Source organism: Xyrauchen texanus, chromosome 11, assembly GCF_025860055.1.
Source record: "Xyrauchen texanus isolate HMW12.3.18 chromosome 11, RBS_HiC_50CHRs, whole genome shotgun sequence".
Classification (NCBI taxonomy): Eukaryota; Metazoa; Chordata; class Actinopteri; order Cypriniformes; family Catostomidae; genus Xyrauchen; species Xyrauchen texanus.
The window spans coordinates 42,902,529-42,927,007 of NC_068286.1; the positions used below are offsets into that span (position 1 = coordinate 42,902,529).

At 38.8% G+C, this 24,479-nt stretch overlaps 2 protein-coding genes across 2 annotated transcripts in view; both read right to left on the minus strand.

The window, feature by feature from the left end:
* The window catches only part of LOC127651750 (TBC1 domain family member 1-like), a 91,311-nt gene extending 83,954 nt beyond the window's left edge, over positions 1-7,357 (minus strand). Inside the window, 3 exon segments of the mRNA XM_052137745.1 lie at positions 2,857-3,090; positions 3,536-3,849; positions 7,293-7,357. Of these exon segments, the coding sequence (XP_051993705.1) occupies positions 2,857-3,090; positions 3,536-3,811 (510 nt within the window). The 5' untranslated portion in view covers positions 3,812-3,849; positions 7,293-7,357.
* A 972-nt stretch (positions 7,358-8,329) lies between these two features.
* LOC127651759 (phosphopentomutase-like) lies at positions 8,330-22,670 on the minus strand. Its single transcript, XM_052137765.1, has 13 exons — positions 22,422-22,670; positions 18,724-18,891; positions 18,046-18,237; positions 16,120-16,203; positions 15,745-15,938; positions 14,988-15,177; positions 14,696-14,793; positions 13,675-13,858; positions 12,185-12,278; positions 10,749-10,878; positions 10,422-10,611; positions 10,190-10,323; positions 8,330-9,775 (listed from the first exon to the last, which is right to left on the minus strand). Exons 1-13 carry the CDS (start codon positions 22,494-22,496, stop codon positions 9,673-9,675), a joined length of 1,836 nt encoding a protein of 611 aa, XP_051993725.1. The 5' UTR covers positions 22,497-22,670; the 3' UTR covers positions 8,330-9,672.
* Between the last annotated feature and the right edge of the window lie 1,809 nt (positions 22,671-24,479).

Below are 24,479 nucleotides of genomic sequence, written 5' to 3' on the forward strand. Positions count from 1 at the left end.
CACCGCTCTATCTCTCTTTCTATCTCTTGGTCAATTTACAATGACAATAAACAGAGTTCACAGCCACATTGTGGCTGACTCACTGAAACAGGAAATGGTTACTATGACAACTTCGATCTACATCCTGCCTGAATGCAAGATGATGAAGGAAGCTTCACAATCTGTCATAATCTCCATCAATAAGACTCAATATTCATGAATATGCAGGGTGTACTGCAATAAATCGCCATGGTTTACCGTTACAGTAAAGACATCCTTTTGCCCCATTATTTCACCATGCAATAAATCACATCAATACCATTGATTTTAATTTTAGTTTCAGATAATTAGTCTGTACAGGGTTTGAGCTCAATAACGGCAGCTAAATGAATATGCGCAAACGCCTGTGATACTGTACCTACTAAAGAAATTGCCACAGATGTGATGTCAGGATGGAGTAAAATATGCTTGAGTCAAAACCATGGCACAGATTCTCTTTCTCATAAACAGACAATACTGTATACTGTATTAATGCAAGCACTGATTTATAACTCTTCGGCAAATATAGTGCTAATCTATTTTCCTTTTCTTTTCTTTTGAAGAAGGGAGGGGTAGGGTGTTACTTTCCTGTTCTTCTATTAATTTAGTCCCAACTCATTTACCTCAAAAAGCCTCTGTATTTTGCCTTTATTTCTAAGGCATTAAACTTATAGGCCTTGCTGTAAAGGATAGTATAATTCTAGTAAAATAGTATTACATGGGATAATTCTCTCATCATTTACTCATTCTTATGCCATCTCAAACTGTCATGAATTTCTTCTGTGGAGCACAAAGATATTTAAATACATAATACAGTATATGCACAGTATATGAGGTGTTTTTGTACATACAATGCAAGTCATTGGGGTGCATGACACAAATTTGTCCCGTATTTTTTAAGCCAAGCCCGCAAAATCATTCAAGGGTTAGGGTTAATTCTATTATTGCCATTGTGCAGTTATGGTATTTTGTTGACACAAAACTCTTTCACACATGCATAGAGGCACACTAGCACATAGAGGCAGAGTTGGCATTTAGACCTCATCAAAAGCTTCCCCTCATCTAAAGACATAAACTTCAAAGTGACTTGTTCTTTGAGAATAACACCTAACAACCAACAGTAAACCCTCTCAGTGAACCAATCTCCTGTTTTGATCAGATAACCATAAATGCAACAACAATCTCACAGCTGCAAACACAGATTTTGTCATGTTTCACATGAAGTTTGCTCAACACACCTTGGAAACCATTCCATTTCAAATTGTTTGTATACTATAAAAAGCAATTCAACTAAATTAGCAGATTTTATTAATTAAAGGAACAGTTCACCCAAAAATGAAAATTATGTCATTAGTTACTCATCCTCATGTTGTTCCAAACCCATATGACTGTTTTATAGAACATAAAGCATAACCTGGCCACTCATTTCAGTGTAAAGAAAGTGCACGAGGACTGAGGCTGACAAGATCTAAAATGACAAAAAAAGCACAATAAAAGTCATAATCATAAAGTGGTGCATTCAACTCAGTCGATTCAATCTTCTGAAGCCATACAATGGTTAAGGATCATTGTAAAATGGTGATGCCTGAATTGTAAATTTATCTATGTGATGAGGGCGTGGCCGAGCCATGAGGGTGCATGCCTGCCGCTGAGTGGCTCAGTCAGCGGGAGAGAGATAAGAGGAGGAGTCAGGGATGCCAGAGAGAGAGAGAGAGAGAGAGAGAGAGAGAGAGAGAGATGGAGCTGTGTGTTTTTGTCATCGACGTATGTTATTATGTTCCAGTTTAGTTTGATGTTAAGTTATAAATAAAGTCTTGTTGAATGTTGATCCGGTTCTCATCTCCTCCTTTCCCGAACGCTGTTACACTGGTGCCAACCCAGGACTGTAGGAGGACATGCCGTCAGAGAGCCCACACCACTGAGGGGGGATTGCGACGCAGAGGAGGGGCGATGTGGTGGTGCTGGAGCGGTTCACCCGAGGGCGGAGGAGCCCGTTGCCGTCCGCCAGGAGACGAAGGAGCTGCTGACGTTTGCCATGAAGTTGAGAAGCCGCTGCCAGTTGCTAGAGGGCGGAGGAGCCACTACCATCCACCAGGGGGCAGGAGAGCTTGCCACCATCCACCAGGAGGTGGAGTAGCTGCTGACGTCTGCAGGGAGGAGGGGGAGCTCACTGCCATCCGCCAGGAGGCGAGGTCCAGTCCCATTGCCCGGCATCGCGGAGGACCGCTGCCCAGCTTCTTTTCTCTCTCTCCATGAGGGTGCATGCTTGGCGCTTAGTGGCTCAATCAGCGGGAGAGAAATAGGAGTCAGGGATGCCAGAGAGAGAGATAGAGACACACATAGAGCTGTGTGTGTGTGTGTGTGTGTGTGTGTGTGTGTGTGTGTGTGTGTGTGTGTGTGTGTGTGTGTGTGTCGTCGACGTTTGCTTTCATGTTCCAGTTCAGTGTCATGTTGTTATAATTAAAGTCTTGTTGAATGTTGATCCGGTTCCCTACAATCACTCTTTTGAGTTTTCAATGAATCAATTGATCCAGTTCACAAAAAGAGGTCTGAATGTTTTGTTCATGCATCAAACTAAGCTGGTCGCAGTGGTTTTGACTCAAATTCCATCTGTTCCTCTCACAAAGCTATTGCATGGCTTCAGAAGACACCTTTTATGATACTTTGGTGCATTTCTTTTTTCTTTTTGGGGCTTGATGGCCCCAGCCTTCATTCACTTAAATTAAAAGCGAGGCCAGGATAGATGACTAAATATTTATATAATTTTAAATTTTTGGGTGAGCGTTTCCATTAAATTCAACTACTTTGGAGAACAAATGGAGGCAAATCTCCCCTTACCTGCAGCTGGTCCTGACAGCGGAACACATAGCAGGCTGCTGTCTTCTCTCTGAGCAGACAGCCGAAATAGCTGGGTTCCTGGCTGTTGTGAATGAGTTTGGTGATAAGATGAGGCCTGTGATCAAACAGAACCATTTGTTGCAGTGGGTCCCATGGCTTTCCTGAGCCTGTAGTGTCCAGAATGCAGCGCACTGAGTTGGCTGAAATCTGCAGCACCACAGGCTGATCTCGAACCTTGAGAGAGTGAGGAACAGATACATATGCACATAGTTATTCCAGATTAGTTTCAGACTTTAGTAACTAAACTGCGTAGCTGCAGCAATCTATCTTAGATGTGCCCTCAAAGGAATAGTTCACCCAAAATTAAATGTTGCAATCATGTACTCATTCTCACGCTGATATGTGATATGTACCATCTTTGAGGTATCTTGGAGTTCCTTTTAAAACCATGGCTCATAGATGTGGCAATAATTCAATACCATGGAATATAGTGAAGTACTATGGTATTATTATCTGATACCATTACTGTACAATGGTATGACCACAGTACTTTTTGTAAGGCACATATCACCTCTTCTATATTCTACACTGTTTTGACACAATTTTGACACAAAGTTTTTTGTCATAAAATTCCATTTTTATTATTACATATAAGTACAATAGTATCAAATTAACTGACCTCTAGAGAGTGAGCTCCATTGAATTCAGGGCTTTTTTTCTTCTCTGCCAGTTGGGGTCTCTGTATCTCAGCCACTACCCAGGGGAGCATGGCCATGGTGGTCAATGGATGGATGGCCAATGAGCCAACCAGAGTAAGGCTGTACTGAATCTCCTCTTCCTCTTGCTCCCTCTGTCTCTTATCCTCCGATCCATGAAGTGATTGTGTGAGAGCGCAGAGAGGGTGATCTTTGATTGGGTAATTTCTGGGTTTGACCTCGAAACAAATGCCCTCCATGTCCCTAGGTAGTCAAAGACTGAGGAATTTGGAGCAACCTCAAAAAAAAAGAAGATAAATAAACAAAAAAGTTAATTTGTATTAAGGGTCACAGAGTGTACATTATGAACAGGTTGAGGTGGAGACTATTCAGAAATCAGGAGGTGGAGCTGAGACCATTTAGAAATCAGCCAGTGTAGCACCCAGGTTAAATTGGGTGCCAGCGAAAAATTATAATCTTACTAGGGTGGGCATTGCCCCACTGGACTGTCACTCAGCCCTGTGGCGAGCCCTCTGAACGGCATCTTCGTCAACCCTGCCACTTGTAAGGGCTTATAACAGCTTACTCTGAAAGCCCATCTAAATGTTACAAAAGGATACAGGCGAAGCAAGTGAATATATATATTTTTTGAAGGACATACAATGTGTTTTAGACAAAACAATGCATCAATGGGGTCCAAAACCATACAATCATTTTTGATTGAGAAACAGACCAAAATTAATGTATTTGGGGGGGGATTTGGAATGCCCAATTCCCAATGTGCTCTAAGTCCACGTGGTGGGGTAGTGACTCAATCTGGGTGGCGGAGGACAAATCTCAGTTGTCTCCACGTCTGAGACAGTCAATCCGCACATCTTATCACGTGGCTTGTTGAGACCGTTAACGCTGAGACCTAGCACGTGTGGAGGCTCACACTATTCTCCGCGGCATCCACGCAAAACTCACCACGCGCCCCACCGAGAGCGAGAGCCACATTATAGCGACCACGAGGAGGTTAACCCAACGTGACTCAACCCACCCTTGCAACCGGGCCTATTGGTTGCTTAGGAAGCCTGAATGGAGTCAACTGTAAGGGCTATATTTTCATGCGCAATAATAAGTATTATCCAATTTTCGTGAAAGCACTAATTCGATTCGCAACTTTCGTGCCAGCGTAAGTGGCTGTGGGATGTGGTTGGAAGTGTTTGCCCTTTTGTGGGTGTATGCGTGCAAATTGTGGGTGTATTGTATGTTAATGAAGTGGTGCATTATATTTATTATAAGCGCACATTTTCCAGAGAAATGGGTCATTGCGCTAAGACGTTTGAAAACCAGGTCTTAACTCAGTGCAAAGTTTCAACTTAGTTCCTGCATTTGCTGTTTGGAGATTCCACCTGTAGGTGGTAATAAAGTTCATGTTTAAACACTGAAAATATAGTGGAGCATGAAATTATGTCTCTGACAATCACAGTTGTAGAAGCCACTTTATATGAAACAAACATTTATGAGATTTGTGTCACACTACATATAGGTCATGGTTTATTTTTTAATTATTATTATTATGTTTAAATTTACAATTGTATTTATGGTCTAATTTTTAAGTCTAAAGGTATTTTTCCACCTGTTATATTAGAGTGATTTTTAAGTCACTGCAAAAGGGCTGGTGCTTGAGGGCATGAACTATGTAATAGGATGCAAACAGTGGAATAATAACAGGAGAAAACCTCAGAATTAAATTGCACTTAATCAAGCCCATTTGCACGTTGTGGGTGCATCTGACTTAGCACATAATTACACAAAAAATACCAAAACTTAATTGCCATGGCCACTGACTTTGTGCTTATGACTTACAGCATAGCGATGTACTTCACGCTAGCGCTCTTAAAATAAGGTCCTAAAGCATTGACATCTGCACTCTCCTTGGCGCAATCATTAGAGAAGTTTGATTGCACTTGATGCATGAGCAGAGCGCAATACACACTCTATTTCTCAATAAAACCGACCGTTTCACTTCAGAAGACATGGATTAAACCACTCGAGTCGTACAGATTACGTTTCTGCTAGCTTTATGCACTTTTGGATGTTATCTAGGAGTATATAGGAGTGGTGGTGGCATAGTGGGCTAAAGCACATAACTGTTAATCAGAAGGTCGCCGGTTCGATCCCCACAGCCACCACCATTGTGTTCTTGAGCAACGCACTTAACTCCAGGTTGCTCCGGGGGGATTGTCCCTGTAATAAGTGCACTGTAAGTCGCTTTGGATGAAAGTGTCTGCCAAATGCATAAATGTACTGACTTACACTGTATGGACAAAATCACCTCATACATCCTTCAAAAGCTCTTTGTTTTTGTTCCGCAGAAGAAAAAAGTTCAAGACAGCATAAGGGTGAGTAAATAATTATTTTTGGGTGAACTATCCGTTTAATGTAACAACTACAAATTTTCACTTTTTTTAATGTAGGATGTAGAAATGTCCCCTTCTGAATGGACTTTATACATTTTGAAAATATCATAAGAAAGCTTCAGAAGCATCAACCTGAGGAAGTTGCAGTTTTGTAAGATATATCCAAGGTCAAGTGAAGGTCACTTTTATAGCCTGAACAAAACTATTAGTGGCATTGTTGTGATTGTCCTATTACACTCATCTGAGGCCGGTTCCTCATTTAGTGCACGTATATTCTGTGTGCAAACAAACTTTAGCCAACACAACATAAATAGCAAAGCAAGTCTATAGGGACAGGTCACAACTTCTATTTAGAGAAGGGTCAGCACAAGGTTTCTCTGATGACAACAAGAGGCACACAGCCATGAAGTCATGGATCCAGAGCACAGTTTAACCAGCTCATCATTAATAACTGTGTAATGTATTGTACGAATGCTTCAGTAAGTCATTTTAAGAGAGTCACCCCAAATAAACCTCACCAAATATCAGCAGTTGTCTCAGCAATATCTTTGCAGAAACATTTTGCAATACATGGCTTTTAGGTATTCATCTTATATAGGCTAACCAACCCTTGAACTTTCACTTACCAATGAACCGCCTTCTTAAGGAAGTGCTTGAATAACGGTCACGCTTGTTTTTGATTAAAGGTATAATATCCCATCGAACTGCCCTGCAGGCTGGTGTTTCACTAAAAGTATTCGATTAATCACAAAATAGTCGCTCACAATGGCAAGAAGTTCAAGACAGAGTGGTAGTAGCCCGGAGAGATAGAAGATATTGGGCGATCTGAGAAGTGAAGATAAACAAATGAAGATACAAATTAATATATTTTGGGGAATCCATTTAGCTTTAGTAGAGCTTGGAGTTTATAGTTTTGGGAAACTGTGTCATAGTTTAAGTCTATGTTTAATGCATAGTTTAAGTTTTAGTGAAAGAGTAAAGCTAAGGTTTAGTCGCAGTATAATATAATTGTGTAGCTATTTGTATTTGGGTCATTGGCATGAAATACAGTACTTTTGGAAAGTTGTAATAGGTCCTAGTTACTTTTAAAAAGAATGAATGAAAAGTGAATGAAAATGTGAGTACATTACGGGACCTTTAACATCGAACACCGCGTTGTTTTTCAATTGTTTTCCTGTGTAAACATGCTCTGGAAGGACGTATTTGACCTTTGCGGTGAACCGCCTTAACCTACTCAATATTCAATTATGCTGTGGAATAGTCTGTTATTGTTGTTACAATTGTAAAGCAATGATATAAAATGCAATATATGTGTACTTGAAACTGTAAAGTTTACCTTGATTCCGCGCTGCACCTGCCGCCTCCAGTGGCCCGTTATTGATTTGTTCCAGTGCGCGCGGGCGAATGTGTGCGCGCGGGCGAATGTGTGCGCGTGACCGCAGGCAGCTCTTCATTTATGACAATGTGCTCTGATCTCTGTTCATAAATCGAAAGTAAACTTCAAACCACTGTGAACTCCACACACAGAGTCACTGGCCGCACTGACAACTGTGCATGTCTATAAGTGGAGCAGCGTAGAATGGTAGAATGACAGAGACCCCTTTAATTACTGAATATAAATTAAGCCTGTATGAGTTATACCATTGCACTGGTAACTTGTGGGTTTAAAATACTAAAAAATTACAAACACACAATTATAAACCAATTATAAACTATAGCTACAAATTATAGGCCAAATATAGATAGGTCCAATAGGACACAATCAATTTTATAGAGGACTGTTCAATTATATAATACTAATATATATATGACAAATACATATATATATTCACTTGTGAAAAAGGTTGCATAGTGAGGATGTCTTAAAAAATTATGACATAAATACATTTCATTTATCAGTTAATGTCATACGAAGTCCAGCAAACATTAAAAAAGCTAAATCAATATTTGGTGTGACCACCTTTGCCTTTATAGCAGCACCAGTTTTCCTAGGTACACCTGGACACAGTTTTTCTAGGATGTTCCAAGCTTCTTGGAGAATACACCACAGTTCTTCTATATATTTAGGCTTCTGTCTCTATATGTAATCTCAGACTGACACGATGTTCTGTGGGGGCTTTGTGGGGGACATGCAGGGCTCCCTGTTCTTCTATTCTAATCTTTTCTATTTACAAAAGTAATGTTTGGGAGTCTACCATTTCTATTTCATACTGACACATTAAAGCTGAAGATATAAATAACCATCTTAAGACAAGCACTTTTGTGAAACACAGTACTGTGTATAGGCCTATATATAAATATAATATATATTTTTATTTATATTTAAAATAAATAATCAATGCAATAAATATAAAGATTTCACAAAAACGGGAATTAAACAAATGTTATGAAGCAACATCAACAAAAGATCTACTATTCCCTCTGCTGGCCCTGACAGACATCACATGCAACATCTTATTTTCAGTGTCCATTTTCATAGAACATGTTTTACTTTGTATTTTGTGTAATTCATTGATATTTGATCATTTCTGATAGCCTACCTCTACAGGAAAGTAAAACTCAATCTAGAAATCATGAAACTTTTGACTGTTTTAAGTATTTAAACATGTTATAACCATTGATCATTTACAAAACATCACTGATATATTTGGGTCTTAAAAAGCTAAAAGATTCAGTACCATGTATATGACAAATACCATGTAAATAATGTGTTGAATCAATGAATTAAATAAAGTCTTGATGGCATGAAGGACTTTATGATTGACCAAATTATGTGGTATAGATTGAGAAAAGAAGATGCCCAAGCACGGATCCCTGAGGAACACCAGTGGTAAGAAATGAACACTTTGAAATTAACAGGTTTGTACATGTATTGAGTGGTTTGGCAAATGGGTCAACAGCATATTTGGAGACATTAAGTACATTAACACTGCACCACCTCTTGTGTTGCTGTGTTGATTATAAGGTATTTCTGTCAAATCGCAACCCATTATCGTTTTCCCGAATGAGCGGTCTAAAAAAACAAAATTTGTTTTTTAATTTAGATATCACTTTCTTCCACATTAAGGCTGTTATGTTACTCTGACAAACTGTCAGATCAATCCCTCTGGCACTTACGGAACTAAAACCACCTATAATAATCCTTTCAAATTTGCTCGATATGCTGATATTTAGTATGATTTTTATGCCAATTTAGGTTCTGCTTTACTTTTAAAGTATTTTTGGTAAAACCATTCTGGAGCTGGTGTATTAATGATATGGAATGACATACATTAGCTGGCATTTTCCCGTTCCAGCAACATAAAAATCATTTTTATGAATCAACGCAACTACTCCGTCTGCAGGCTTAAATGTCAGCAGAGATAAATCACTTGTACATTAATTCAAACAAACATCCTTTGCAACAACATCTTTTAATATTTCAAATGGTTGCATTGAAGAATGATTAGGAAACTGAGAGGTAGAAGAAAGTAAAATAAAAATACTTTTTGAAATACTATCCAGTGTACTAAGTACAAAAAAAGGCAATGATAATGATTATGTGGCTCCAGCTCTGATCTACATTTCTAGTATCAATAACAAGTCAAAAGTTCATTAGAAGCTTCCCTCAGATATCTAAGCATGAATAAAAGAGGTTAAGTTTGGTTTTGTTAAGACTTAAGAGCAGATTTAGAATGTTAACAGACTTTCAATTTCTTTCTATGTGGTACTTTCTGTCACTCTGGTCGTGGAGTCAGGCCGTTTTTCTCGGGTTGGAAGAAGTGTTCCACGATTGCATCAACCAAGTTATCCAATTCACTCGTCAACTGGTTAAGATCACTAAGAGAAATAAAAGAGCTTGTTTATGTATAAGAGTTATTTATCAAGCAATATTTTAAAAGTTATTTACTAAGAGCCAAGGCTATGATTCCATGTTTGTCTTTTATTTATAATAAAAACTTTTCCACAACATACATAATCTTATTAGTGAACTATGTAATTTCTGCACCACTAGTGGCACCAAATGGAATTTAAAAAATAAAGTTTGTTTCCAAACATTGGAACGCACCAAAGCCATATAATAGTGATCTCAAGAAAACAAGACAAAAAAATAAAAGCGTCTGCCAAATGCACAAGTATGATAATGCACTGCAATTCCATTTGGTGCCACTAGTGGCACAGAAATGACATACCTCACCTTTAATTTCTATAATAGGCCTATAGTGATAGTGTGAAATAAACAAGCTCTAAAACCTGTTTCCTGGTGCAGCGCAGAGCTCGGTGTAATATTTGATTTTGGGCTCTGTGCCGCTGGTCCTCATTGTAGCCACGCCCCCATTTGCAAAGTTAAAGGTGATCATTTGACTGCTCTTACTGGTGGGCAGATCCTGTGAGCCACAGTGAAAGACAGACAGATGGTAAAAATATGAGAAGACTTACTCAAATACACCATCACAACACTCCTAAGCAATACGGTGCTACTCACAGCCTTGTTGTTGGGCTGGTTGCTGTCATAGCCGGTGGTCAGGTCTCTCACTGCCTTGACAGCAAAGCCTCCACAATCTTTAGGGTAGGAATTTTCCCCAGTATAGTTTCGAAGTCGCTCAAACAACTGCTTAATGGTGTCTTGGTTGTGACAGATAAAATAGGAATTCTTGGTAATGTGGTAGCCGTACCTAAAAAACAGAGAGACAACCTGAAAAACGTTGTAATTTAGTGTTTATGCTATATAATATCAACAAGCTACAGTAGAGGATTTATTTAAGACGGCAACTACAAATTAGTATTGTCCAGAAAATGTTTGATGACATACTCCTCATAAATGGATGCGAGTTGCTGGGACAGGGTTACATTTTTAGCAGCCAGGTAGGAGATGAACTCTCCAGAAATGGCAGCTGCACTCACACCATCTTTGTCCAAAACTGCAGGACAACACATGTAACCTAAAACAAGAAATGCAACCAAAGACACATTTTGAAGCTTAACTTTCTGTAGCTGTAGTCTCTTTAACATGCATAAAGTGAGCTTGACGGCACCGTGTATCTGGATATTTGCCAGGTTATAGTACTTTTCTCCATTATTGAATGATTATTGATTGAATCTATAGTCATGATTGACAGAAAAATTTTGAATAAAATTACGTTTATTGCCTACTTTCCATGGTAATAGCGCAAAGTTAATAATATGCCTAATTGGGGCCTGGGTAGCTCAGTGGTAAAGACGCTGGCTGCCAACCCTGGAGTTCACTAGTTCAAATCCAGGGCATGCTGAGTGACTCCAGCCTGGTCTCCTAAGCAACCAAATTGGCCCGGTTGCTAGGGAGGGTAGATTCACATGGGGTAGCCTCCATGTGGTCGCTATAATGTGGTGCATACTTGGTGGTGTGCGTGGCGAGTTGTGCGTGGATGCCGCGGTGGATGGCGTGAAGCCTCCGCATGTGCTATGTCTCCAATGGCAACGTGCTCAACAAGCCACGTGATAAGATGCACTCCTGTTGACGGTCACAGGAGTGGAGGCAGCTGGGATCCGCCACCCGGATTGAGGTGAATCACTATGTGACCACGAGGACTTAAAAGCATTAGGAATTCCAAATTGGGTGAAAGAGTGGAAAAAAAATTTGTTGATTCCCTCTGTTTCCCTTTTATGCAACTGTTGCCACATGACTGAAAGGGACATGACTGAAATTAGGCCCTTGCGGTCATCAGTTAAGAGCAGAATGTATGGATCATGCAGGAACCTTCAGCATGTACATAATTAAACTTAAAGGCATAGATCAGCCAAAAATGCAAACTCTGTCATCATTTACTCAGCCTCATGTTGTGTTAAACCCGTATGATTTTCTTTCTTCTGTGGAACGCAAAAGGAGACGTTAGGCAGAATGTTAATCATAGTCACCATTCACTTTCATTGTATGTAAAAAAGAGCAGGGTTCTTCCTCTTCCACAGCAGAAAGAAAGACATTTAGGTATGTGAACTTTCCCTTTTATGAGAAATCATATGACACACTTTAACCTGCATTTGCCTTGGTGCATTACAAAAAGCTGTTCCTTAGATACTGTATATTATACAATCCTTCAATCAGACAAGGAAGCTGCAGACACTATGCATTGGTGCGATAATTGTAAAGTGACAAAGATGACTTAGATTAGTTGTTATTTAGCATAACCTTTTTACCCATATACTACAGTGCAAATGCACATACATTTGTATGTATGTTGAGTCCTTTGAGGTGTGTGAATGTAAGTATACCAATGGCTTCTTCAAAGGCAAACAGAACAGTCTTTCCCTGATCCATCAGTTCTCTGGATCTGTTCCCCATCCATTTAAAGCCTGTTAGTGTCTCCTGGATACAACAAGAGAAAGAGACATGCAGACAGTCAGCAAACAGACAACCAATTAGAGCAAGAGCGAGATCAAGTGAGAGTGAGCAAAGTGTAAGTGTCTTAATTTGGGAAACACACTGAATATTAATCTGTGCTAAACTGAGGCTTATAAGGTTTCCTCCTTTTTTGACCAATGGATTTCCATGACTTTTCTAATTGTTTGTTACTTGATAAGGATTTTTAACATTACTGTAGAGAGATTGCACTCAAAAAGAGCCATTTCTACTAGATTAAATATTTAGCAATGCGAGGAAAACCCCACTAGCAAACTTAGTTTTTGGACCATCCAGCATCCAGCAACTCTACCAGCTTTCCCAGCAATTAATTGCAGTTGGTTTACTCCAGCACAATCAACAGCACGGTTTCCTTTCATCCCAAACCTTGCATAACACTTGGTGTGGCAAGAGGACAGGAGGGAATGCATACATGTGTATCACTGGCCATATATGAGCTAGGGCGTTCATGCCCATTGGAGCTTCATACATAGAGAACCAAAGGCTACAATGCTTAGTCTCCCAGGAGGCATAAAGGCTCACCTCGGCTTTCCCAAATACCTCCCAAATACTCTATAATAATAACTATCTGAGGATAAAGTCTCCATTCCCTTGGTCTGACTCCCTGAGGTGAGAGAAAGTCTCTCTCTATATATATATATATATAATTTGTAAATATTTAAAGATAACTATGTATAATTATATATTGATATTAATATGTATAGTCATTATATATTGAGTTATTGTTATATGAGGGGCTTTCTCAGCAAATATTTGTATATGCGATTAATCACGATTAAGAAATCGGGACACCATGTAATTAATTCGATTAAAAATGTTAATCAATTGACAGACCTAATACATTGTTGTAGCAAATTCCATTGAATTCTCACCAATTCTAGCTAGATAACATACATGAGGTTTTGAAGAAATTATGATAATGACATAGTGATAGTAATAATCTTGGAAGCAATAAACAAATCAGTAATGTCCAACACCATATGCCATTAGAAAAATATGAAGTAGTGGCCTGACTGGACCAGCAGAAAATAATCCATATTAACCCCTGCTTTTAGACATTTCCATGACTTTTTCCATGTGTTTAAAAGTTTTAATGAACTTTCTTGACTTTTCCAGGACTAAAAAACACAACTTAAAATGTCCTGATATTTCCAAGGTTTTCCATTACTGTGGAAACCCTGAAAAAGAAACAAGGCAAATAGAGGTGAGCCCTCATAGCAGAATAAGATGGACTTATAATGAAAGCCAATCTTACACTCAAATCAATATGAAAGAAACAAAGATGGCAATCAATTGAAAAATGTCTATTTACTGTACATTATGGGGTGAAAATTAGAGGTACCTCAAAGTGGAAGCCCTCTTTAACAGCAATGGCACGGAGGATTTTGGAGGAGACGGTGCTGGCAAGCATGTAGACATCCTTAATGGAGGCTTTTCCCTCTCCTTTTTGCTGCTTCCAACACTGGAAAATCCACCAGCCCAGTAAAGCACCCAACTCATTACCAGAGAATACCTTCCACTGCCCACTAAAGGAAGACAGAGAAAAAAAACATTAAAGTCCCCATGAATTCAAAATTGACCATACTTACTTTGTTTGCCTAAATTGATCGTTTTGTGGTGAACAATTCATCCATGCAAGTCAATCCACACAAAAAAATGTTTTGGCTTCGTAATCTTTAATCAAAATCTGAAAATTCCCCACCCCTCTGCATTGGAGGACCTTGCCTGATGACGTAGGTTTGACGGTTTAGGTGTCTCCTTAACATCCGTAACCACGCTCCTCCAACTGACAGTAGACAGGTTGCTTGTGTGTTTGCGAGCATTGACAGCGTGTGAAAGGAGAGATGGCGATGAGGTGCGTTTTTGGTTGCGACACTCACGGAACACTTTTTACCATTCGAACCCTCCGCATGTAACGGCTCAAACATGTAAGGTCTGATTCCCCCCGTGACGAAATGATCCTCCGTGTGTTCCTGTTCTGCTTCATCTTCCTCCTGCTCCTGCTGCAGGAAGGGGACTGCTGGCGGTGTTTCAGGCGGCAAGTAATCCTCAACAACCGATTGTAAACTTGCGTTAAGATCTGCCTCCATTTCTGAATGAAACACCTACTTTTTTAGATCCAATCAGGTGCTAGTTGGAAAAAAAAGCCACGCCCACTATTTTGCCTCATTTAGTATTCTGTTTCTCTCGGAAATACGTCACAACACTGGAGAAAAGTCGTTTGCAACTTCCGGTTCACGGGACTTTAACTTTAAAGACCAGACCAAATTTCTATTCACAATGATACACTGAATGCAAACACAGTGACAGGTCAAAACCAAAGATAATAGCAATTCTAAATCTCCACACACACAAACACTGACCTCTTTTGTTTCTCTGCAATAGCCAGTCGGTCAGCGTCAGGGTCATTTGCCAGAATCACAGTTGCCTCCTCTTTTTCTGCGAGCACAAAGGACAGCGTCTACACACACAAACATACATTCACAAACATATCGCTGTGAAAATGTAGTAAAATGATTGCATTTCAAGATTTCATTTAAAAAATATACGGGGTAAATTCAGGTAAATTGGGGCATTTTCAAAAGTCTCTCAGTGTCAAAAATTGGCCCAATTTACCTGAATTCAACTTATGTCTGTGTGTGGGTTGTGCTGTACCAGGACTCCCTCTCCTTCCTCGGGGTTGGGGTATTTGACAGTGGGGAACTCCGGGTCAGGATCCTTCTGCTCTTCCACAGCATAAGGAGGTCGAAGGTCAAAGGCTTTAAAAGCAGCCTGTACAAAAATATGGCCCACTCCATGAACTGACGTATGGACGATCTTCACCTCTGAACTCTTATTCAGGTCCCTATGAGAAGAAAAGAGAGTACATTTTGCTTAGATATTAAAGAAATTATCTGTGGACTAACGTTGTACCTCACTCTATCTCTGGACATGCTAAACATTTAAACAGAAATAAATGGTGTTTTTTTAAAATAGGTTGCAAACATGTACATCAAACTTAGAAAAAAAGCTTCTTTATTCTACACGTCGTGCTGGATGTACATTCATGGCACATAAACATGTTGAGCTCGTATGAGCAACCAAACAAGGCTAAGAACTTCTGATTTTACGTGATGGTGCATCCAAGAAGCTAGGTACCAACGCAACACAAACAAAAAATGTTACTGAGTGCACCTTCAAAAATATTCATGTTTAATATTAACTATAGGATGTAAACATATGGCAACATCTGCAGGATGGTGGGTGCACTACAAATCAAGTTTAGGAAAAAATGTTAAACATCCACAGACAATGAGCAAAGATTAAAGGATCAATCTTGGAATATTACATATTAAGAAACAATATTACATTGTACAAATGAAGATTTTAACCCAGCCACAGTATGCATGCAGAACTTTCTTTGCGAATATACCGGTGAAAGCAGTGCTGTTGTATGGTTTGATGGTATTCTCTATGTATGTCCTGGTATGGGTCTTTGAGGAGGGAACTCTGAAGAGCTCCATCTGTGTCCCATGACTTTGGCCACGGCTCAATGTTCTCTTCTATAGCAGCTGCAATGCCCTTATCATGAGGCGGAATAATCTGAGCTCCATTTGCCCAGTATACCTAAAACACACATATACACATTGTAAAATGAATCTGATCAGTAAGCTCAGAGTCAAAAAACAACACACACACACACACACACACACAGACACACACGCACGCACGCACACAGGCACGCACGCACGCACACACGCGCACGCACACGTAATTAAAATGATTTAGTTGGCGGGACAGATGATACCTTGTATCCATTGTCTTGTTTGGGGTTATGGGAGGCTGTTACCATGATGCCACCACACAGTCCTAGATGTGATACAGTAAAAGGCTAAAAGAGGTGAGGCGAGAAAATAGGTTAATGCTGAACCTGAATAATGCTTTCAAAGATGTCATTTATATTTCGTTAATTTATTTACTGACAGATTGCATATTTTGCCAATAAAGGTCTTCACAATGGCTAGTTAAGGCAGCTCTGAGGAACCTCCAGATTCACAGTAGAGTTGTAGAATAAAATCCTTACTTAAATGCTTAAATTAATCTTATGTATCCTTTGCAGAGAAAGTAATCACATGACACATTGCAATAATCCAAAATCTTTCTAGCAAATCAGTCCACTGTAGGCCATTTTTGGAACGCTCCCGGGACACTATTTCCAGTCATGACAGTGCAGCTCCTATCTACTTGAATGGAGGAACACCGAAATCTCAAAAACTGCTTACCAAGCTTACGCTTAAGCAACATATTTCAAATCAGCATTAAAATCTGACAACACTGGTATCATAAATTGTGCTTCTTTACCTCATGTTATGCTAAAAAGTGCAATTCTAGGGCTTGAATAGCTAAAGTTCATCTCAATTTGAGTTACAGGCGATGTCTGTATCTAACAATACATGTAAGGCAGGACTTCCTTTTTACATCCGTTGACCATTGGCACTTGAGCTCCTTGGTTGGGCGTTCCAATTTCTCCCATTCATTTTAACAGACGTGGCCCCCTCTCTCATAAATAAAATCTCTGAACAAGCTCAGAGAAAAAAAATCATCCAACGTGACAGAGTTGAAAGAAATGTTTATTTTTAATACTGAAAAGAATTGATAAAAACTGATAAATATAATAAAAAAGTACTATTTTACCAAAAGTTTGTGTATTTTTTATCTTTTTTAGAGTACTGCACTGTTAGCTTAGCAACGTGCTAATGCTAAACAAATGCTAAACTTTTAAATCAGTCACTTACAAGGTTTCATTTGAATCTGATGTGTGTAATTTTTTTATGTTAAAATACTTTCTCCTATCCCACCTTAATATGTAGAGATAACTATTAGTAAGCCATTAGCAGTTTGATTTCCCTGAAAAGTCTAAACACTGTGGCTCTGCAGCGCTCTCCAAGATTGCTGTTTTTTTAAATGACCCATAAAGCCTGACCAAAGTCTTTTGAGTCAGTCCACCGTCGGCCATCTTCGAAACACTCCTGGGAGGCTATTTCCCATCATGACTGTGCAGCTCCTATCTACTTGAATGGGGGAACACCAAAATCTCAAAAACTGCTTGCCATGCTTACGTTTAAACAACACATTTCAAATCAGCTGTAAAATTTGACAACACTGCTTTCAAAAATTGTGCTTCTGTACCTCAAATAAAGCTACAATTTTCTTGGCATGTATAGCTAATGCGCATGCCCAAGTTGATTGACAGGCGATGTCTGTATCTAAACAGTGTCTGTTGGCTGCTAGAGCTCCTTGGTTGGGCGTTCCAATTTCCCCCATTCATTTTAATAGAAGTGGCCCATCTCATGTTCAAAAATGCTCAAATATGTTTATCCAGGGCATGTTCACAAAGAAATATAGGGGCAGTGTAAATGATAACAGAATTTTCATTTTTGTGTGAACTATCCCTTTCATTTAGCCTATTAAAACTACCAGTTACGTTTTATTTATTTTTTGTATCTTCTTGTAGGCTTTTTGCCTCTTTATTGAATAGCTTAGTGACAAGAAAACAGGAAATTATTCAAGGAAAAGGGTTGGGGAATGGTCCAGACTCAAACCTGCATCCACACGAGTACAAAGGCTATAACATGTCAGAAGCTAATATGCTAACACTGTGCCATGACTAGAGTAGTGTATGAGTAGAATTGAAACAATATTCTCTCCGTCATTACAGCAGATTCATACATACCACGTATGGAGTGGGCGTGATGTCACTGAACAGGTAGACTGGAACTCCTCGGCTGATCAATACAGAAGCAGCGAGGGAGGCAAATCTTTTACTGCTGCCACCACTTGGTGGGTGAGCACGTGCATCGAACCCTATCACCACTCCTTTCTGCTTGAGATCAGTAAAACACTGCTCAAGGTACTGACAGAAACCCTACAAGAAAAAAGTGGAACAGTTAGAGACAGTTAAATATCATTGTGTGCTGGTACAAATATCACTGTAGGTACAAATCAGATGTACCTACAGTATAAACCTTATTCAAAGAACTTACACTATAGTATACAGTTCTTTGAAAAGACAATGCCAGCTTACTTAACAAAAGATGGCTGGCAAACAGGCAGAAAGAACATGTATACAAGTAAAAGTTGCATAGGGAGGAAACAGAGTGTTCCAGAACACTGATACATTTCACACTCTTGTTTTAACAAACCATCACCATCACAAAGCACTGTTTTAACTAGCTGTGTATTATGTGCCCAGATACAGCTTGGCATTTAGTCACCAAATCTCTAGTATGGATATCCTGAGTCACTTCATATTCAGGCCTCCTGAACACTTTTAATAATTCTGAATCTTCCCATTTTGACCATTGAGATGATGTTCTAGCTAATGTGTGATAGATACAGTTTAGTAAGTCACCTGTGTTGTCTGTATGATGGTGAGGTCATTCATGCAGGACACACCAGGTCCCATGGCGGCCCTTAGTCCCGCTGTGCCAAACTCCATACGGGCCCCAAAACACTTCTGCAGCTCTGACACGGCTCCCTCTTTAACCATGGCCCTCACGGCCGCAGATGTCTTTGGATTCTGTAAACACAGAAAGGAGAAAAGAATAAATCACAATAGTATGCATATGAAACCCCACAAGAATATTTCTACATGAACACAGCATCTGTCTCTCTGCCCTGATTAATTTGATTAGAGATGTGTGTGTGTCTGTCTCCTACATGACTCTTGTTCATGATGTGACAACATGCTTTCACTCTCCTTATAAGTGATACCATGTGAGGCATCAGGGCTAAGGACTGCCTCTAGGCCATTCATTACAGTTCATTGCTACTCCAATATTTCCAATACAATAATATGTAATTCAGCCTGGGGCAAATAAATTAAGTTGTGAAATCCATTCTAATTACATAAAATTATTTGCAATAAAAATAGGTCATAGGTCAAAGTCATTTAATTTCCAGTTTTACCTAATCAACTGCCTTCCACTTGTGCTTAAAACCAATAAATGAGTTTCATGTGCCCTAAGTATTGGATGCCAGTAAAGCATGCCAATCCAATTACTATAATGACATTATATTGTAATGTATTATAAGTGCATTTATAGAATTGTCCATAGATATCATTTATTTACCCTTATTAACAACTGTTTGTACATTTTGAGATTATTAGTGAGATTATTAGTCAAATGTAGAGGACATTAGAGTGCCCTCTATCTGGTATGTAGTGTCACAGAATATGGCAGTCCAGAAACCCTGTGTGCCTTTCTGTCTGTTTTTTATTGATTTTGAAGCATAGTGGTCATATGCTTTGAGTTTACAGAGGTCATGCGCTTGTTCAGCCATAAAGACCAACTTATTTGGTCTTGGAATAATTTTATTTGGTCTTTTATAGCTCTACTATTACAGTATACTACAATGTTCTCATGTTGTTTATATTTTTGGTAGACGATATAAATGGAAAAATCGATGCTGGTAGTTTTTATTAAATAAACAATATTATTTTGTCACATTCCTCTGTGGGTCAGCGCTAAAGTATGCATATTTTTGCAATTCAATACCTTTTTAAAAACCATTTTTTAGATATTCAAATGTTCTAAACTGATGCGTGGGCAATAGAAAGAAAGATTTTACTATATGGAAACGTGCCCAATCAGCACATACACTGGCTGCCAAAAGTTTGGAATAATGTACAGATTTTTCTGTTTAGGAAGAAAATTGGTACTTTAATTCACCAGAGTGGCATTCAACTGATCACAAAGTATAGACAGGACATTACTGATGTAAAAAAACAGCACCATCTCTATTTGAAAAAATGTCATTTTTGATCAAATCTAGACAGCAGCCATCACTCCAACACCTTATCCTTGAGTAATCATGCTAAATTGCTAATTTGGTAATAGAAACTCACTTGTCATTATATCAAATACAGTTGAAAGCTATTTGGATCATTAAATGAAGCTTAACATTGTCTTTGTGTTGCAATAGACTGGCATGTCTTAAGGTCAATAATAGGTTAAAAAAAAAAAAAGAAACAGCTTTCTCTAGAAACTTGTCAGTCAATCATTATTTTGAAGAATGGAGGCTATACAATGCTTGAAATTGCCAATGAACTGAAGATTTCATACAAAGGTGTACACTACAGTCTTCAAAGACAAAGGACAACTGTCTCTAACAAGGACAGAAAGAGATGTGGAAGGCCAGATGTACAACTAAACAAGAGGATAAGTACATCAGAGTCTCTAGTTTGAGAAATAGACGCCTCACATGTCCTCCGCTGACAGCTTCATTGAATTCTACCCGCTTAATACCAGTTTCAGGTACAAAAGTAAAGAGAAGATTCAGGGGTGCAGACCTTATGGGAAGAATTGTAAAGAAAAAGATACTTTTGAAACAGAAACCAAAAAGAAAAGGTTAGAGTGGGCAAAGAAACACAGACATTGGACAACAGATAATTGGAAAAGAGTGTTATGGATCTTAATCCCATTGAGATGTTTGTGGGATCAGCTAGACTGTAAGGGGCATGAGAAGTGCCCGACAAGACAGCCACATCTATGGCAAGTGCAACAGGAAGCACGGGGTGAAGTGTAACCTTCATCTGGACAAACTGACAGCTAGAATGCCAAGGATCTGCAAAGCTGTCATTGCTGCACATGAGGGATTTTTTGATGAGAACTCTTTGAAGTAGTTTAAGAAATTATTTTTTCAAATTAGAGCCTAATTTGACCTGAAGCTAATCTGAAGCTGTCATTGGTCAATGCTCGTTGATTGCACTGTTTCATGCCTTTTTCACATTATTCAATGTTCAGCCATCGAAGATGTCTGGCTTGTCTCGGCTTCTAAACAGAGTGTCTGCAGCTCTACTACTACCTCATGTCATGACGCCGCGGCAGATAGGCAATGAGTGCGGTGTAATAAGGGCATAAATTAAGCGTGTTCAGTGCTAAATGCTATCTACGCCACGGAGCGCTTGTGGTGTACGCAGCTCCATTGTTTTGTTGCGCTGCCTAAAGTGTAGAAAGGGTGAGAAGGGGTAACCATTATCTCGCTAATTTGTGACCGCTGATACAGGATTTCGTGCTGCACATTCAGTCAGTACAGATCAGATGGAGATGGAGGGCCTAGAATCCCGACTCTCCAGTTGGTCGGCTGTTCTCTTCAAAGCCGAGACAACACCAGACAACATCGACTGCTTAAGCCCCGTTCACACTGTCAGCGATTTTGTCATTGCAAGCGACAGGAGACCATTCATTTTCAATGAGAGCTTCTGTAACATCTGGGCAATGACAGCACATTAGGCTCTGCCCCCTCCCATCTCAGCGGGAAATCGATAAAAGGGCAATAGATAATAGAAAAAGCAATAGGGGAATTAAAAATGCAATCAATCGCTCTGTAATTACACATTAATAATACAAAAATCAATTTCATCATAATTTCTAGAATATAAATGGCTAAATTGAATATTGCATTTTTTATTTATGTATCTGTTTTTTATCAATTGCTTTTTTGATTATCAATTTGTTGATTCTTTTTATATTTATTCACATGCATATAATTGATTGCTCAATTGATTTCTCAATTGATTTATATAATTCTCAATTGATTACTGCCTGTCACATATGGTAACCCATATGTGCCTGTCATTGCAGTTATCGGTATCGGCATCAGTACCGGTAAACCTCTGGTTTCTATTGTTTCTTGTGTTTTCTCTGAGACAAAGCTGATGTTAAAAAGAATCATGAGAACTCAATTGAGTGCAGACAGAAAAATATTTGAAATATTATGACTGTTTGAATATTTGAATAATTGTCTGCAAACTGCCGAATTAAGATTCATCAGGCATAATTTGAGTAATAGGACATTTTCTGTAAATCATCCAATGAAGTGATTGGAATGTAGTATGTATGTCCAATGCACCAATACTCTAAAAAGTGACATGAACTGCTTTAGTGGAGGACTAATTTTAAAAAAGCAATGCCAGAACAGGACATTTCCTTTCATTACTCAACTGCTCCAGGTTAGCAGCTGCTGTCTTTTAATTACAGCACTAAACATGTCACATCTTATATATTTAATAAGACAGGAGATTTCGCAACTTATGTTGGATCTTACCTTGTCATACTTTAGCCACTGTTGCACAGCTTGGTCAAGATTACTATCCCCTGTGCTTTCCAGGCCGTTGTCCATGGCGATTTATCAATTAACTAAACAGCAATTTAATCGCTATACAACTAATCTCTTTCTGTTCCCTTAAACAAGCTTAGGAACGTTGACAGTCGATTCTGTGTGAGTTTAGCGACTGCGTTTAATGAGAGATGGTTTTAGACTGAGCTACGCTTCGTACATCCGGATTGTCAACCAGCGAATGGAACCAAGAGTGGGCGGGTCATTAGCTCACGCTTTTGCGTAACAGTTGGACCACTAGTTTCTGTCAACCCTTGATTTCATAATATATTATATTAAATTATATTATATTATATTTTACTATATTATATAGATTAATGATGTCAACCTTTACAAAATTGGTCATAAGAAGAAATTATAAGAAAATATAAAGACAAACTATACAGTAATTTTATAGATTGCCGATTCATTGGATTGTATCAGATACATTTATACACACATCACATGTACGTGCTTATATTGGCCTGTAATATTTTCTTGGAGCTTGAAAATTAAGATTAATGTCCCTCAAAAAATCTAAATTTAAACTAAAGCTAAATTAAGCGTTAGCAAAAATGTAAAACAAGAATGTATTGTGGGTGACCATAAAGAAGGCTCGCTCTTGAACAAAAATAAGAACTACCTTCACTAGAATGCTGTATTGTTTTGTTCTAAATCTTGCCTGTTTCCCCTTTTTGGAGTTCGCCCAACCCCCTTCTAAAGTAGACCCGCCTCATATTGATTTACCCCGCCCCCTTTTGGGGCTCTCCGGTCTGCGTGTTTTATTCTATACAGCAGAGGGCGCCAAACTCCTGCTTTCTGTGACAAGCACTGTAGCAGTACCAAAGTGATTAGTGTGTCTAAAAAACTTTACATTTCGCATTACAGACTCTTAAGCACACTATATGTTAGAGATCTTCACTTAAAAAGAACTTGACTTTGCGAATTTCTGCAAAGATCACCTTTAGCAATATTTAGTATGTAAAATATGCACGTTTATAGTTCATTGTCTCTATAAAATACACAATGCACACAAAAATTCCAAAAAAAGAATTCCAAGAGGAAATTGTAATATTATTTAAGAAAATATTGTGCAATGTACACACTATGTGTCGTGTAAGTAGAACAGAGTATAAACATTGTATACTTTTAAATATTAAAAATATGTGTGGGAAGGGGTACATGGGAAACAGATGATAATAATCATTAGCCCCGCAGCAAATACTAATTTTCATATAAAAATGAAACATATGTACATTTAGAAACTAGAACCTCACCTTATATGGTTCCCCCTCATCTTACACCTGAGTAAACACATCCTCCACATCTCTGTTTCCCCAGCTAAGTCAGCATTGTCAAGACTAGAGTGATGCCTGCTACTTTCCTGTCCTTCATCGGCATCAACAATTCTTTTATACTACCAAGAGTGTGAGCCATTTATTTTCAATGGCATACATGCAGATGCTTCTTGAGAAATAGAAGGTAAAAAAGGTACAGTGCAGGAGCTGAAATGCAGCGCACAATTCAAGAGACCAAGTTCAAGAGTAAAATCAATGTGAATGTGGAACCTTGAGTAGAGGAGAGCGGGGTAAAATGAGACAATTTCCAAACTTTGAAATGCACATAGTGGAGAGTGGGTTAAAATGAGACAATTTCTATAGTACATATGATGTCTCCTGGACTGAGGTAAAATGAATAGAGCTACATTTAATTCAAAGTGTCAGTTATCACTTGATATAATAAAAATGAGTCTTGTGACAGAAAGCCACAAGAGCATAAAATACAAGCAGGCTCTTGGAAAGTCATGTTCTGGTGGTTGTGTCACCACCTTTGACTTCTCTGAGCTCTCTTTGGATGTCTTCAGTAACTTTAAGCTTTGCAAGCCTTTTGTAGAGTGTACAACAAAATAGTTTCTGTTTATAGTGAAACCAGAAGGTTTATACTATGCAGGGAGACTACTGGATAACTGGATAATCCAGACTACTGAACACTGAAGACAACCTATGA

Bases quoted from the DNA above. Each gene is read 5' to 3' on its own strand.
- LOC127651759 (XM_052137765.1), bottom strand. From the start codon at position 22,496: ATGGACAACGGCCTGGAAAGCACAGGGGATAGTAATCTTGACCAAGCT. The intron at 18,892-22,421 runs GTAAGATCCAAC...CTGTGTTTACAG, and splicing joins AGTGGCTAAAGTATGACAAG to AATCCAAAGACATCTGCGGC. The intron at 10,324-10,421 runs GTGAGTAGCACC...TGTGGCTCACAG, and splicing joins ACCAGCCCAACAACAAGGCT to GATCTGCCCACCAGTAAGAG.